The 17757-nt window shown below is 45.5% G+C and overlaps 1 protein-coding gene across 1 annotated transcript in view; it reads right to left on the reverse strand.

Annotated features, from left to right (window-relative positions):
• Window positions 1-5220: 5220 nt before the first annotated feature.
• LOC131204554 (uncharacterized) overlaps window positions 5221-17757 on the reverse strand; it is a 66633-nt gene continuing 54096 nt past the window's right edge. The window contains exons 17-18 of the mRNA XM_058195943.1: window positions 14630-14693; window positions 5221-6099 (exon numbers count right to left, since the gene is read on the reverse strand). Coding sequence (XP_058051926.1) covers window positions 5875-6099; window positions 14630-14693 — 289 coding nt within the window. The 3' untranslated portion in view covers window positions 5221-5874. The remainder of the gene's footprint in view (window positions 6100-14629; window positions 14694-17757) is intronic.

Raw genomic sequence — 17757 nt, forward strand, 5'->3', positions numbered from 1 at the left:
CCTGGGCATGGAGCCAGGGCTGGGGCCGGGGGGTGCTCCCTCCTCTGCAGTCTGCTTGGGCATGGAGCCAGGGCTGGGACCGGGAGGTGCCCCCTCCTCTGCAGCTTGTCTGGGCATGGAGCCAGGACTGGGGCCGGGAGGCATACATTCCTCCGTGTTCGGGAGCAGATAAGAAAGCCCCGGCTGCTCTGAGGGCGGGCAAGACACAACAATACCTGTGGTCACGTGAACAAAATTCAAATGCTTAGCAACTGGTTCATATTTATGATGGTCGCAGTGTCCCAGGGTCACGTGATTCCGCTTTTGAGACCTTCTGACAAACACAGTCAACAGGGAAGCCAAATTCACTTAACAACCACGTTACTAGCTTAACCAACTGCGGTGATTCACTTAACAACTGTGGCGAGAAAGCTTGTAAAACGGGGCAAAACTGTCTCACTCAGCAACAGAAATTTTGGGCTCCATTATGGACGTAACTTGAGGACTATTTTTAATAATGAGGGGTGGAGATGACCAACTAGAATGCTCTCTGTGTCTTTCCCCTCCTTCATTCTCCATCTCTACCGACTTCTAAATTTTCTATTATTCCACGGCTTGAGTTAAATTTGCTTATCACGTTGGAGGGCTAAAAAAAACAAAATGAAAAATAAACGCATTTACAGCCATGGTGACAAAGTTCTGGTTTACCGATTGTAATTTTGAGACGGCATGCAGAAAGGGCGAGACAGAGCTTCAGAGCCACCCTATCTATCATTAGCCTGCAAAAATAACTGTGCAGTGGAGATTTACTTCCAGGTACGAAGGCCTAAAATTGCAATGTTTTCGGTTAGAGCACATTTGATGCAAAACAAACCAACAAACAACAATCCCATAAACCAGGTTTGTCTTCCCTGCTACAAGGAGAGGGAAGTAGGGATGCCAGTATCTATTTCCTTTAAGAGCTGGTGAAATCGAACACTCTTTGCAGTATTATTGATAATGACAGCAGGTTGGATAATCACCAGGGCCGCTTTTAAACCTTGCATGTTATGTATTTTTCATCCGCAATCCGTTGCTTAAAAACATGCCCTGAGGGAAGAGATAACTGGCAAACGTCTTCACAAAGACATCGTGTGTAGAGGCAAATGAAATTTCTAGGACAAGGGTGTCAGACTCAAGTCGCCTTTTTTCAGTCCCATTGCAACTTCGAACGGTCATGTTGTGTCTGCGCCCCCCGAGCCGGGCCCCCTGCCAGAAACTGACTTGAAGCCGGGCTTGCTGCCAGAAACTGACTTGGAAAGTGAGGGGGAAGTGCTGTCAGAACTTACCTCAGGAGCACTGGCTTCCCTGGCTCAGCTCCAGGAGCCAGAGGCAGGCCAGGTGGAAGAGATAACGAGACCTCTGTCCCCTGACTCTTCCCCCCCCGGCCACGCCTTCAGACCCAGCTGATGGCAATCAGGCTTGGTTGGACCCTAGGTTTCGTAGGCAGGAGAGGCGGGAACAACAGAAGCAGGGGTGGGGCAGGCCTAGGAAATGCTGAGTCATGGAGCCACACCCCACAGGATAGAAAGGCAGTGAGAGCTGCTGTGCCTCTTCGTAGCAGGCAAATCAACCGAGTAACTAAGAGCTGAAGTTTGTTCCTGGGTGACTCATCGGCGTCGAGGGAGATAACAGAGATACTTGGCAGATGCTCACTATTTTGCTGCCAGAGCTGATAGTGTTGGCTAATTAAGCCATCACTTGGACGGAGGCAAAGAAGGACAGAACAGGTCACTAAATGAACTGTCGTAAGTCTACAAAGACTAGCTGTAATGCCAAAATCCTCGGCTGGGATGACACTGATCCTGCAAAACTAGGATCCTTTTGTAGTGCTTCGAAGAATTTTAATGAATCTAGAGCAATGGTGAAATCCAATTTTTTTTTACTGCCTGTTCTGTGGGTGTGGCTTGGTGGGCGTGGCAGGGGAAGGATACATCCAGTTTTGGTCACCACACTAGAAAAAAGATGTTGAGACTCTAGAAGAGTGTAGAGAAGGCCAACCAACTTGATTAGGGAACTGGTGGCTAAAATATACGATGAACAATTGCAGGAACTGGGCATGGCTAGTCTAGTGAAGAGAAGGATCGGGGAGACATGATGGCAGTGTTCCAATATCTGAGGGTCTGCAACAGAGAAGAAGGGGTCAAGCTATTTTCCAAGGCACCTGAAGGCCAGACAAGGAATAATGGGTGGAAACTGATCAAGGAGAGATTCAACCTGGAAATAAGATGAATTTTCTGACAGTGAGAGCAATCAACCAATGGAACAGAAGTTGGCTTCAGAAGTTGTGGGAGCTTCATCACTGGAAGCTTTCAAGAAGAGATAGGGCTGCCATTTGTCAGAAATGGTGTAGGATGCTGCTTGGGCAGGGGGTTGGGCTAGATGACCTACAAGGCTTCTTCCAACTCTGTTAATCTGTATCTAACAGTGAGAAGCTGTTATTTTCAAGAAGAGGCGAGTACTCGTTCTTCAGACTTGGGGTGTGTGCGGTTTTGCTCCCAGAGGTTCCACATTGAGTGTGGTTCATAGAAATTTGTGGCAAATAAGCACATCATCGTGAGACTTCTGCTGCACAAGGAGGAAGTGGTGTGTAGAAGCATTTCTGCTATCCTTCTCTTCCCTATTACCCAATATCGCAGTGCGCTGAGTACTTCAGGGAACTTTAAACATCTGTACTTCTCTGTACCAGAGTTTCCCAACCTTGGCAATTTGAAGTCCAAACATGAGCATAGATGGCTGGGGAATTCTGGGAGTTGAAGTTCCACATGTCTTTAAAGGGTCTGGTTTAGGAAACTCTTAGGTATACACACGTAAGCATCTACTTTTAACAGAACCATCTTCAGTGTGCAGTTTCTTCCTTGGAAGTCATAGACCAGATCTAGTCTCCTGATGTTCAATAGGCATCATTGGTATGATTTCTTTATTTATTAAAATTAAATATAAATTATTTTATATTTGCGGGGTATTTGCGAGACCGCCTTCTGCCACCGATTGCCTCCCAATGACCTGCGCGCTCCCACAGAGCGGGCCTCCTCAGGGTGCCGTCGACCAAACAATGTAGGTTGGCAGCCCCAGGGGGAGGGCCTTCCAATCCTATGGAACGAGTTACCTCCGGGGTTATGCCAGCTCCCCGACCTCCGGGCCTTCAAACGTGAACTAAAGACTTTATTATTTCACCGAGTGGGACTAGCCTAAGAATGTATTTTAGCGAAATTTTAATGGGTTTTTAATCGGTCTTCGACTGTTTTAGTGATTCGGCCACTAAATATTTGTTTTTAAATTGTTTTTAAATAGTGTTTATTTATTATATTTATATTATAGTGTTATGTGTATTTTAATATTGGCTGTACACCGCCCTGAGTCCTTCGGGAGATGGTGCGGTATAAAAATGTGATAAATAAATAAATAAAATATAGCACTAGCAATAGCACTTAGACTTATATATCGCTTTGTAGTGCTTTTTGCAGCCCTCTTTAAGTGGTTAACAGAGTAAACATCCTGCCCCCAACAATCTGGGTCTTCATTTTACCCACCTCGGATGGATGGAAGGTTGAGTCAATCTTGAGCCGGTGAGATTTGAACTGCCGAACTGTAGCTAGCAGTCAGCTGAAGTAGCCTGTAGTACTGCACTCGAACCACTGCGCCACCTCGGCGCAGTTCGAAGGGGCTTTAGAGCAGGGGTAAAATCCAGCAGGTTCTGACAGGTTCTGGAGAACCGGTAGTGGAAATTTTGAGCAGTTCGGAGAACCAGCAAACGCCATCTCTGGCTAGCCCCAAAGGGGGTGGGAATGGAGATTTTGCAATATCCTTCCCCCAGGAGTGGGGAGGGAATGGGGATTTTGCAGTATCCTTCCCCTGCCACACCCACCAAGCCACGCCCACCAAGCCATGCCCACAGAACCGGTAGTAAAAAAATTTGGATTTCACCACTACTTCAGAGGGCATAGAAATGGGAATGTAGCAGTGGTGGGTTTCAAATTTTTTTACTACCGGTTCTGTGGGTGTGGCTTGGTAGGCGTGGCATTTCTTGGTGGACGTGGCTTGGTGAGCATGCAGGGGAAGGATACTGTAAAATCTCCATTCCCACCCCACTCCAGGGGAAGGTTACTGCAAAAATCCCCATTTCCTCCCGATCAGCTGGGACTCGGGAGGCAGAGAATAGATGGGGGCGAGGGCCAGACGGAATTTTTACTACCGGTTCTCTGAACTACTCAAACTTTCCACTACCGGTTCTCCAGAACTGGTCAGAACCTGTTGAAACCCACCTCTGGAACGTAGCTCTTTAAAGCAGCTGCATCTCTTCCCGGGAACGCTCGGCTGCTTTAAGGTGGATAAAAGGCCACTGATTCCCAAGTGGGTAACCTCATGTGTAACTGCTGGATTGAAGCACTTTGCTAAGAGAACGGCACTGTAGCCTGGAAAAAGGGGTGTATTTCAAACATCAGAAACCATGAGCAGATGGGTATCTGAGCACCAAGCTACTTGGGTTGGGTGAGTGGGTGGGGAAACCATTTAACCTAAAGTGACCAGATTTCAGCGATGGCAAAATGGGACATTGACGAGGTGGGGCTGAGCTCTCCTCTCGGCTTTCCTCTCCTCTCCTCTCAGCTCGGCTCTCCTCTCGGCTCGGCTCTCGGCTCGACTCTCAGCTCTCGGCTCTCCTCTCGGCTCGGCTCAGCTCTCGGCTCGACTCTTGGCTCTCGGCTCTTCCAGGCAGCCTCCGGCGGGCGAAGTCAAGCGGCGTCTCTCCTCCGCCCGCTTTCGTGAGAGCGGGCGATCTCGCAAGAGCAGGCGGAGGAGAGACACCGCTTGACGCCTGTAACAACCACTCCCCCGCCTCCTCCTCCTCCTTCTCCTCCTCTGAAGGTGGGACTTTTTCTAAAAAACATTTTTTTAAAAAATCGGGACTTTCTTGAAATGCCGCGGGACGCGGGACAAATTATTAAAAAGCGGGACTGTCCCACCAAAAGCGGGACGTCTGGTCATTATAATTTAACCTTTCAATTTTGCATTGTTGGGTGTGGGGGGAAGGGTCTAATGAACTCTCAAAGACCCCATTCATAAATGCGGAATAGGTTTATGCATTCGGTTTTCCTAGAGTCATTATCTCAGCCCTTTATTTCTTTGCTATTAAACTTGATTGGTGGAATTCCAAGTGAGTTTTGCTTCCCGGGTGCTGCTGTGCTCTTTGGGGTTTAGAATAGAATTTTTTATTGGCCAAGCGTGATTGGACACACAAGGAATTTGTTTTGGTGCATATGCTCTCATGTACATAAAAGAAAAAGGAAATATATATATATATATATATATATCAAAGGTACAACATTTAAAACACAAATGATGGTCATAGGTTGCAATTTAACCCTTAATGATAGCAACAAAAAGTTACAGTCATACAGTCATAAGTGGAAAGAGATTGGTGATGAAAACGATGAGAAGATTAATAGTAGTGTAGATTTAGTAAATAGTTTGACAGTGTTGAGGGAATTATTTGTTTAGCAGAGTGATGGCTTTTGGGAAAAAACTGTTCTTGTGTCTAGTTGTTCTGGTGTGCAATGCTCTGTAGCGGTAGGAGTTGAAACAGTTTATGTCCAGGATGTGAGGGATCGGTAAATATTTTCACGGCCCTCTTCTTGATTCGTGCAGTATACAGGTCCTCAATGGAAGGCAGGTTGGTAGCCATTATTTTTTCTGCAGTTCTAATTATCCTCTGAAGTTTTAATCGCTGGATAGGCAGTTGCTTACCTCCAGATACAGAAACAAAAGTCAAGACAAGGTGCTGGAGTCTAAACAGGAGCTGGCAACTTCCAAGGACTCGGCTGCGAATCCAGAACAAAGGAATTTCCTTTAAAATCTTCATGTTTCTTTTTCCTGTGAACTGCAAGGTCTGATTTCAGCATAATCCGTCGGGACGTCTTCTGCAGTTATATCTGGCTTAGGATCTGGTGCGTTGAATGTAATAGACGCGTAATGGATTTCTTCAGAGTCTTCGGGATCTCCATCCATGGATTCATCGGTGCTTCTTGGTTTGGGGGAAATGCCGTTCATTTCCTGCGTAGCGAGGTTCGAAGTGTTGGGTTTCTGTTGGAAGAGAGGAGCTGAGTGAACGGAGAATCTGCCACCATGAACACACAACTTAAAATTTGAGCTAATTTTAGAAGTCTACCACAAACCAGGTTGCAGTTATCGTTGGGTTTTTTTTGTTTTTTGTTTTCTAAAGAATAAGCAGAAGCAAAATAAGTAGAATCTGCAGAAACAGACAACCCCAAGGAAACCAGTTCTGCAAACTGGGGGGGAAAAAAGTTGCTTAAGCTTGTTTTGGCGATAACATTTCATATTAAAAAGAACTCTGTTTGAACTCGGATGGACTGAACGTTTCATTTCCCTCCCCTCCAAAATTCAATTTTTGAGCTTTATCATCCAGAACTTTTTTTTAAAAAAAAAAAATACCCTGCATATTGAGATTAAGGCATTTTACTGAGACACCAAAATGTAATCATACTTCTTCGTAAATAGTTGTGATAGACTTCAAAAATAGTTCTCCAGATGTTTTAAAGCTACAGCTTACAGCCACTCTTACTTACATGGCTAATGGCTGGAGGGGAGGGAGAAATGTTGGAGAGATCCTTTAGCAGTATCTTAATCATTTTAGAAAATATCTTACAATACTAGACAACACAGTATCAACAGTAGAGACCTTCAGGTTTCTAGGTTCTATCATATCTCAAGACTTAAAATGGACTCCTTACGTCAAAAACATCATCAAAAAAGCACAACAAAGAATGTTCTTTCTGCACAACTCAGAAAGCTTAAACTGCCCAAAGAGCTGCTGATCCAGTTCTACAGAGGAATTATTGAGTCTGTCATCTGCACCTCTATAATTGTCTGGTTTGGCTCTGCAACCAAACAAGACAAACACAAACTTCAACGGATAATTAGAACTGCAGAAAAAACAATGGCTACCAACCTGCCTTCCATTGAGGATCTTGTATACTGCACGAGTCAAAAAGAGGGTTGTGAAAATATCTACAGACCCATCACATCTTGGACATAAATTGTTTCAACTTCTATCCTTGAAACGAAGCTATAGGGCACTGCACACCAGAACAACTAGACACAAGGACAGTTTTTCCTCAAATGCCATCACTCTGCTTAACAACTAATTCCCACAACTCTGTCAAATAATTGTATTACTATTATTCTTCTCTTCCTTACTAGTGTCTATCTCTTCCCACTTATGACTATAACCATGTTGCTTGTATCTTTCAATTATATTGTTTTTATTTCTTTCCTAGTACGATTTGATAGCTTATTAGTAACCTTGACTATCACTAAGTGTTGTATCTTTTTGATGAATGTATTTTATTCTCCTTATGTACACTGAGAGCATATGCACCAAAGACAAATTCCTTGTGTGTCCAATCATGCTTGGCCAATAATGAAGCCTAGTCTAGTCTAGTCTAGTCTAGTCTAGTCTAGTCCAGTCTAGTCTACCACTATAGTTCATACCATAATGTTTCTCAGCCCAACTTTAAGATGTGTGGACTCCCAGAATTCCCTGAGCCACCATGCTGGCTGGGAGAAGTGTGGAAGTCCACACATCTTAAAGTTGTTAAGGTTGGGAAACATAGCCATACCAGCATCTTGTTTCTAAAACTATCCATTCAGATGCAAACAGAGCATGACAATTGCCCATTTGTACTATTTGTTCCTAGCATCTAGTATTCCAAGATTCTGAATATGTTGATTAGTTTGCCAATGGTGAAAATATCTCCTTCACCGAAGTGGGTTTCCCCCTGCCCCCATGTTTTATATCTCCAAAGTCAGTAGGTTTTCACTGTGTTTTCACTGTGTTTTCACATTCACTGTGGTCAATGAGTTCCCTGAATTAATTCTTTGAACAATGAGTTATTTCTCTTGGTGCTGAATCACAATTCATTTCATTAATTCTGTTCGCAATCAATTCCACTGAATTCCAGCGTTTGAGAAAGGATTACAGGAAGAAAAACTGACTCCCTAAAATCTCAACCATATCCACGGTTGAGCTTTTTCCCCTCAAACTTATCAGGAACCCAGAATCTAAAAGTAAACTTGATTTTGCTTATAGGAAAATTCCTGACGTAGCAGTATTGCAGATGGATGATGAGATCAGTCCTGAATTGCAAATAGTTGCAGAAGAAAAACAAGCCTTTCTATTATTGACCCAGTAGTTATAATATCAGGAGAGACAATGGAAACCAATAATTTCCCCACCAACTACCGTATTTACCTGAAAATACGACCTACTCCGAGAGTAAGTCCTAGCTTGTGCGCCCAATATACGTCCTATCCCCCAAATAAGCCCTAAGACCCCACCCACTCCAGGGTGCACAGGTAAAAATTAAGCTAGGGAGGGGATGAGGGGGTGGAGCTGCTCTACTACTTACCTTCAGACAGTCGCACACCCCGACACCTGCCTTGCTGGCCCATGTCTTCTGCAGCTAGCAAGGCCGGCAAGGCTTTCCTGAAGGCCTCTGCAGCAGATAACAGGTGTTATCGACTGCAGAAGCCTTCAGGAAAGCTTTGCTGGTCTCAGAAGAAGTTCCCAAAGGCCTCTGACAGTGAAAAGGAGGCCAGGAGTGATGCGCGCAAGTGAGGTGAGTCAGTGGAGGACACACACCCCCAAGAATAAGACCTAGTGCCTTTTTTTGGTGGCAAAAAATATAGATACAAGAGGGTCTTATTCTGGGGAAAACACTTTAGGCATAAGCATTCTCCAAAGCAAGGGTCTCCAATCTTGGCAACTTTAAATCTTTTCATGCCTTAGGCATGAAAACTGGCTGGATGACTTTGGGCCAATCACCAGGAGATGGTGAGTTCTAGTCCCGCCTTAGGCATGAAAGATGACTTGGTGACTTTGGGCCAATCACCAGGAGACGGTGAGTTCTAGTCCCACCTTAGGCATGAAAACCGACTGGGTGACTTTGGGCCAATCACCAGGAGCCGGTGAGTTCTACTCCTGCCTTAGGCATGAAAATCGGCTGGGTGACTTTGGGCCAATCACCAGGAGACAGTGAGTTCTAGTCCCGCCTTAGGCATGAAAGATGACTTGGTGACTTTGGGCCAATCACCAGGAGACGGTGAGTTCTAGTCCCACCTTAGGCATGAAAACCGATTGGGTGACTTTGGGCCAATCACCAGGAGACGGTGAGTTCTAGTCCTGCCTTAGGCATGAAAGATGACTTTGGGCCAATCACCAGGAGACGGTGAGTTCTACTCCCGCCTTAGGCATGAAAATCGGCTGGGTGACTTTGGGCCAATCACCAGGAGACAGTGAGTTCTAGTCCCGCCTTAGGCATGAAAGATGACTTGGTGATTTTGGGCCAATCACCAGGAGACGGTGAGTTCTAGTCCCGCCTTAGGCATGAAAACCGGCTGGGTGACTTTGGGCCAATCACCAGGAGACGGTGAGTTCTAGTTCTGCCTTTGGCATGAAAGCCAGCTAGGTGAGTATGGGCCAATCACCAGGAGACAGTGAGTTCTAGTTCCGCCTTAGGCATGAAGATCGGCTGGGTGACTTTGGGATTCTGGGAGTTGAAGTCCACAAGTCTTAAAGTTGCCAAGGTTGGAGAGCCCTGCTCCAAAGCATCTACCATGATTCCCCAAAAATAAGACCCTGTCTTATATTTTTTTGAGCCCTGAAATTTATTTTATTTATTTATTATTTAAATTTGTATACCGCCCTTCTCCCGAAGGACTCAGGGCGGTTCACAGCCAAGTAAAAAAGAACAATACATTATAAATACAGTTAAAATACCAGTAAAAAACTTATTTAAATTGGCCATAATTAAAATTTGGAAATAAAACCCATTAAAAACCCATAACTTAAAAAACTAACCCAGTCCAGCGCAGATAAATAAATAAGTTTTGAGCTCATGTGAAAGGTTCGGAGGTCCGGAAGTTGGCGAAGTCCTGGGGAGTTCGTTCCAGAGGCGAGCCCCACAGAGAAGGCCCTTCCCTGGGTGTCGCCAGGCGACACTGTCGCGCCCGGCACCCTGAGAGTCCCTCTCTGTGAGGCGCAGGTCGGTGAGAGGTATTCGGTAGCAGCAGGCGGTCCCGTAAATAACCCGGCCCTATGCCATGGGCGCTTTAAAGGCGTTCACCAACACCTTGAAGCGCACCGGAAGGCCACAGGTAGCCAGTGCAGCCTGCGCAGGATAGGTGTCACTCGGGAGCCACGAGGGGCTCCCTCTATCACCCGCGCAGCTGCATTCTGGACCAACTGCAGCCTCCGATGCCCTTCAAGGGGAGCCCCATGTAGAGAGCATTGCAGTAGTCAGGCGAGGCGTCACAAGGGCGTGGTGACTGTGCACAAGGCATCCCGGTCTAGAAAGGCGCAACTGGCGCGGCGAACCTGGTGGAAAGCTCTCCTGGAGGCGGCCGTCAAATGATCTTCAAAAGACAGCCGTGCATCCAGGAGAACGCCCAAATTGCGCACCCTCTCCATCGGGGCCAATGACTCGCTCCCGACAGTCAGCCGTGGACTCAGCTGACTGTGCGGGATGCCGGCATCCACAGCCACTCCGTCTTGGAGGATTGAGCTTGAGCCTGTTTCTCCCCATCCAGACCCGTCTGACTTCAAACACGGGACAGCACTTGATAGCTTCATTGGGGTGGCCGGTGTGGAAAAGTACAGCTGGGTGTCATCAGCGTACAGCTGGTACCTCACACGAAGCCACTGATGATCTCACCCAGCGGCTTCATATAGATGTTGAACAGAAGGCGAGAGAATCGGCCCTGCGGCACCCCACAAGTGAGGCGCTGCGGGGTCGACCTCTGCCCCCCCGTCAACACCGTCTGCGCGCGGTCGGAGAGATAGGAGGAGAACCACCGATAAACGGTGCCTCCCACTCCCAATCCCTCCAACCGGCGCAGCAGGATACCATGGTCGATGGTATCAAAAGCCGCTGAGAGGTCTAATAGGACCAGGGCAGAGGAATAACCCCTATCCCTGGCCCTCCAGAGATCATCCACCAACGCGACCAAAGCCGTCTCAGTGCTGTAACCGGGTCGGAAGCCGGACTGGAACGGGTCCAGATAGACAGTTTCCTCCAAATAAGCATTTGGCCTTATTTTCGGGAGGGGGTCTTATTATTTTGGGGCACGTGGAGCAAGACTGGGCTCCTCTTGCCATCTTACCTAATTTCCAGCTTTGTCTCCCTAACCCTAATCAGAGGAAATGGCAGGGACCGGCTGCACACATGGTTAAATATTTTCTGGAGAGGGCTTATTTTCAGAGGAGGGCTTATTTTCAGGGGAGGGTTTATTTTCAGAGGAGGGCTTATTTTCAGGGGAGGGCTTATTTTCAGGAGAGGCTTATTTTCAGAGGCTTATTTTCAGGGAGGCTTATTTTCAGGAGGCTTATTTTCAGAGGAGGTTTATTTTCAGGGAGGCTTATTTGGAGGGGAGGGCTTATTTTCAGAGGAGGGTTTATTTTCAGGGGAGGGCTTATTTTCAGAGGAGGGTTTATTTTCAGGAGAGGGCATATTTTCAGGGGAGGGCTTATTTTCAGGAGAGGGCTTATTTTCAGAGGAGGGTTTATTTTCAGGGGAGGGCTTATTTTCAGAGGAGGGCTTATTTTCAGAGGAGGGCTTATTTTCAGGGGAGGGCTTATTTTCAGAGGAGGGCTTATTTTCAGGGGAGGGCTTATTTTCAGGAGAGGGCTTATTTTCAGGGGAGGGCTTATTTTCAGGGAGGCTTATTTTCAGGAGGCTTATTTTCAGAGGAGGCTTATTTTCAGGAGGCTTATTTTCAGGAGGCTTATTTTCAGAGGAGGCTTATTTTCAGGGAGGGTTTATTTTCAGGGGACTTATTTTCAGAAGAGGGCTTATTTTCAGGGAGGCTTATTTTCAGGAGGCTTATTTTCAGGAGGCTTATTTTCAGGAGAGGCTTATTTTCAGGGAGGCTTATTTTCAGGAGGCTTATTTTCAGGGAGGCTTATTTTCAGGAGGCTTATTTTCAGGAGGCTTATTTTCAGAGGAGGCTTATTTTCAGGGAGGGCTTATTTTCAGGGGAGGGCTTATTTTCAGGGGAGGGCTTATTTTCAGGGGAGGGCTTATTTTCAGGGGAGGGCTTATTTTCAGAGGAGGGCTTATTTTCAGAGGAGGGCTTATTTTCAGGGGAGGGCTTATTTTCAGAGGAGGGCTTATTTTCAGGGGAGGGCTTATTTTCAGGGGAGGGCTTATTTTCAGGGGAGGGCTTATTTTCAGGGGAGGGCTTATTTTCAGGGGAGGGCTTATTTTCAGGGGAGGGCTTATTTTCAGGGGAGGGCTTATTTTTGGGAAAACATGGTATAAGTTTGGAGGAAACAGTATATCCTTGACTATTTATCTTCAAACTTACCAACAGTTTCCATTGCCTCTCATGGTATTGTAAATACAATCAAAAAGCAACTGGACTTTCTTTGTTTTTGTTTGAACAAATCTCCCTTCTCACCCATGGAGCTTCTTCTGTTTTGACTGAATGGGGGAGAATTGCTGAAAGGGCTGTGTTGCAAACAGAAGATAGGTGGTGTCGTAACCCTCCCTCTACGGACACCACCTATCTCCTGTTTACAACACAATCCTTGCAGCAAATTCCAAAAAGGTTCCACACCCATTTGACGGGCCCAGATAAACCTCCAAGTGGCCTCAATGACGCTCAGAAAGTGTGCTAATGACCAGCTGTTTGCAAGGAACATAAATCCTTCCATTCCCCGCCATTCAACCAGAACTGAAGAAGCTTTTTGGATGAGAAGCGAAACATCTTCAAAGAAAACCAAAGAAAGTCTTGAAAAAGCACCTTTGGGATAACCGGATGATTGAGAATCTCCATAGACAATGAGGCCAATAATAAAGCCCTTTTCTCTTCTGATGCCACTTCCAATTCCAGGCTGGTCTCTGTTTGTTTGTTTGTTTGTTTGTTTGTTTACATTTATACCCCGCCCTTCTCCGAAGACTCAGGGCGGCTTACAGTGTATAGGGCAATAGTCTCATTCTATTTGTATTTTTTTTTTACAAAGTCAACTTATTGCCCCCCCAACAATCTGGGTCCTCATTTTACCTACCTTATAAAGGATGGAAGGCTGAGTCAACCTTGGGCCGGGCTTGAACCTGCAGTAATTGCAGGCTTTGTGTTCTTAATAACAGGCCTTACCAGCCTGAGCTATCCGGCCCAATAATTGTGGCCCACTAGCAGCCAGCGGAGCTGGTGGCAGACTCAGAAAGTGCGGAGATTGGGGAGGAGCATGGGCCAGTCCTAGAGTCTGGGGAAGATTCTGATGAGTGCTCTGCGTCGGAGGCAGAGATGGGGCCAGGGCCATCTGACAGTTGTCAGCTGCCTTCGGAGTCAGACATCAGTAGAGCAGAAGAACAGATGGAGATGGTTTCCAGTGTACGCATGAGCAGAGCTGCCAGGTGGTGGGAACAGCTAAGGAACAAGGGTCGACTCAGGAGTAAAGCCACAGGTGGACAGTGAATGGCCCCTCCCATAGGGAATAAAGAGGGGCAAAAGGGGAGGGGAGTTTGCAGGAGACAATTAGTTCAATTCATTAGAGTGAAGATCTGTTCCTGAATTCTTGCCGATTATTGTCTGCTACAGAGCGTTTGGAAAATATCAGCCTGGCAGCTCTCCAAGCCTGATAAAGGTCTGCAGTTGTGAAATCTCTTGAAAGACAGTTGGCCAGGACTTTGCTGGAGAGGAATTCCCTTTAAATGAAATAAAAGGGGTTTTATCGGGAGGAGGAGTCGGCTTCGTGCTTTTGGGAAGCCTAGGTCAGCACAATCTCATCGTGCGAAATCGAGTTCATCTCAACCAAGAGATGGACTTGTGAGATGGGACAGGTCCAAATGGAAGCCAAGAACCAAAAAGCATTGTCCCCAACCAGTAGGGGAAATGACTTACATCTCAAGACTTCCTGATGGCAGGTCAGAAAGAGGTGAGGCCGTCACTTTGGCTAAAGGGAAGTGCAGCTGAAGCCCGGCCAATGCTGGAGGAAGAGCAAAGCTTGCTCTGTGGTCTAGTGCAGGGTTCTCCAACCTTGACAACTTTAAGCCTGGCGAACTTCAACTCCTAGAATTCCCCAGCCAGCAAAGCTTAAAGTTGCCAAGGTTGGAGAACCCTGGTCTAGCGGACCTCAAAGCTGAATCTCCCTTTTTTTTTTAGACAACCGCTGAAAGTTATGGAGTTGCAGAGATGAGTGAGAGAAAAAAAAAATAGTGGGCTATCCCACCTTTCTGACCAGCCACCCATTTGAGATGCTCTGTTTTGGTTGCACGATACTCAAATGGGCCTCTGTGGCTCAGACTGGTAAGACAGTCTGTTATTAACACAGCTGCTTGCAATTACTGCAGGTTCTAGTCCCACCAGGCCCAAGGTTGACTCAGCCTTCCATCCTTTATAAGGTAGGTAAAATGAGGACCCAGATTGTTGGGGGCAATAAGTTGACTTTGTATATAAATATACAAATAGGATGAAGACTATTGCTAACATAGCGTAAGCCGCCCTGAGTCTTCGGAGAAGGGCGGGATATAAATGCAAATTTAAAAAAAATGTCCTTGCTTCGAATTGCAGTAGGAAAGGAGGCATTACAAACCTTGACATTCGTTAAGCTATTTCCTGTTTCTGAGACCGTCACCCTTTTGCTCTTCCACCGGTATCTGCAACAACAAAAAATAATAATAAATAAATAATCACTTTCTTTTACATGCTGATTGTCTGGGCTCGGTTAAAGTTCCTTGTTATGAGTAATAAACGTTGGCAAATATGCTTGTCCCTCCACGTATAGATACCACTAGCAAGAATGTTGATTCACAGGACTGGAATTATGTAACAGGATGTACATGAAGAAAGCTAAACCACTGCCCAAAAGAGGGAACGGGCTTGCTTTCCCAGAGAAAAATAATTTCCCCAGTAGATGATTATATCCAGTGGTGGGATTCAGCCAGTTCGCACCACTTCGGGGGAACCGGTTGTTAACTTTGTGAGCAGTTTGGCAAACTGGTTGTTGGAAGAAATCATTAGGGTAGAGAACCGGTTGTTAAATTACTTGAATCCCATCACTGATTATATCCCTACACTAATTCTAGAAACGAGATACAATATTGTCGTTGTCAAATATGAAAGCATAACAATAACAGAATAACAGAGTTGGAAAGGAGCTTGGAAGTCGTCTAATTTAGATGTCATCAAGCTTTCGGACCTCAGGGACCACTAAATTCATAATTTTAAATCCTGCGGACCACTAATATGATCTGCCTAATGACCGCCTGGGTGGGGGTGGCTAGGTGGACATGTGACAGGTGGGGGTGGCCAACTCAATGTCACTCACATCGAGGGATGCTACGCCGGCCTCTACTCGCTCCTCCCCTCCCAGCCACTCCTCGCCTATCCACCCGGGCTCCTTAGGGCCCTAACAGGAAGCAGTTGCTGGAGCTAAGCAGCCACCACGAAAAAGAATTGGCAAAACAGCTGGCTCAGTTCAAATTGGATCTGACCGAGAAGGAGAATCATCAGCCTGTGAGCATAGGATTTCCAAACAGAGGGAAGACCTGTGGGAGTGCAAGGCCAGGTACTGGTGCCTGGAGGCTCAGCGGGCTGAGATGGTCAGCCAGTTCCAGGCCATGATGCTGTCCCACTGGAACAAGGCCTTCCGGCTCTTCACCACCAGCTGTACGTCCCTCCAGCCTTTGCCCAAAGTCCTGCACCAGGAGGCCGAAGGAGACCCCAAGTCAGAATTTCTGCCTCCCTCTGACCCTCACAAAAAGACTCCAAAGGGGGAGACTCTCTGCAGCAACACAAACGTTCATTGCCCATATCCGTCCCAGTGGCCGTAGTTTGAGGACCCCTGATTTAATGCAATATAAAAAATGCAAATTATTTTTCTGTGGACCACCAAAATTCTCTAATGGACCACCGGTTGCTGACCGCTGTATCTAATCCATCCCCTGCTCCAGAAGGAGACCTTATACTATTTCAGACAAATTGCTGTCCAATCTCTTCTTGAACACCTCTAGTGTTGGATCATTCACAACTTCTGGAAGAAGTGGTTCCACTGATTAGCTGTTCTAACTGTCAGGAAATTTCTCCTTGGTTGTAGGGCGCTTCTCTCCTTGGTTAGTTTCCATCCATGGTTTCTTGTCCTGCCTTCAGGTGCTTTAGAGAATAAGTTGACTCCCTCTTCTTCGTGGCAGCCCTTCAGGTATTGGAACACCGCTATCAATTCAACCCTGGTCCTCCTTTTCATTAAATTAGACATATGAAATTCCTGCAACAGTTCTTCATATGTTCTAGCTTCCAATCCCCTACTCATCTTTTCAGTAATAAGCATGAAACATTCAATGGCAAGAATGGAAACCACAACCTTAATGTTAGAAAAAAATTTAAGAAAAGGTAGGATAAGTGATAAGGAGACAGAATTTCCATCCCATGCAGGAAGTTTTTAAGAAAATGTTGGATAACCATCTGTCTGAGATGGTGTAGGGTTTCCTGCTTAGGCAGGGGGTTGGACTAGAAGGCCTCCAAGGTCCCTTCCAACTCTGTTGTTGTTGTTGTTGTTGTTGTTATTTAACCACCAGTGTCATATGGTTCCTATGTATTCCTCCAAAGACTAAGCTAGCTGCCAAATGAAGAAGTCAAAATTAAAATTGAGTTTAAAAGAGTGATGGTGTTCACTGCCTTAGGTATGTGGCAAACAAACTCTGGGAATTAATAGAAAAAGTAGAAGAAACTAGATTTTTAAAAAAATGGTAAATCCCCCAAAGTCACTTTTCCTGAGATGGGTGGTCATATAAATTGGATAGATAAATAAATAAGTAAATTACCAAACGAAACAATCCAAATGGTGCCTACCGTTCCTGTCCTATTGTTTCTTTCCCTACATATATATATATATATATATATATATATATATATATATATATATATATATATATATATATATATATATATATATGTGTGTGTGTGTGTGTGTGTGTGTGTGTGTGTGTGTGTGTGTGTGTGTGTGTGTGTGTGTGTGTGTAGGTCTTTGGTTATTTGGGTTTTCTCCTGCGTAAAATTGGAAGTGTCTTGGCGACGTTTGTGAAGTCTCATTCGTCATCTTCAGGCTGCAGCTTCATGCTTCTGGGAGCACAACCAAGCCCCCACCCAAACAGGACACACCCCAGCCAATCAGAGCACAAAAACCCCATCCAATCAGAGCACAGCCAAGCTCCCATCCAATCAGTTCAAACCCCACTAGCAGTTAAAAGGAAGAAACAGCTGCAATCACACATTGCTCCCAGAAGCACGAAGCTGAAGCCTGAAGATGACGAATGAGACTTCGAAACGTCGCCAAGACACTTCCAATTTTACGCGGGAGAAAACCCGAATAACCAAAGACCTACATACAAACACCTGCGAAAACCTCAGAAAACAAATATATATATATATATATATACTTACACTTCCTTGTTACTCCTCATATATATGGTTATATATTATATAATCTTTTTGTGTTACGCTTGTGTATATTGTTATGATAAAATTAAATAAAAAAAATAAAAAAATAAAAAAATGAAGGTTTGGTGTCTTGTGTGAAAACTCAGTCTGTGAGAACAGTTTTCCTAGGCCTTCTCTCCCCTTTGAAGTTTTCTTGGTATAATTTGATTCTAACATAGCATATTTAATTTGTTCAGTTATAAATAAGAGCAACTTTGCCGGAGAAAATTAAATACTTTGTTATTG

The sequence above is a fragment of the Ahaetulla prasina genome, chromosome 10, assembly GCF_028640845.1.
Source record: "Ahaetulla prasina isolate Xishuangbanna chromosome 10, ASM2864084v1, whole genome shotgun sequence".
NCBI classification, from domain to species: domain Eukaryota; kingdom Metazoa; phylum Chordata; class Lepidosauria; order Squamata; family Colubridae; genus Ahaetulla; species Ahaetulla prasina.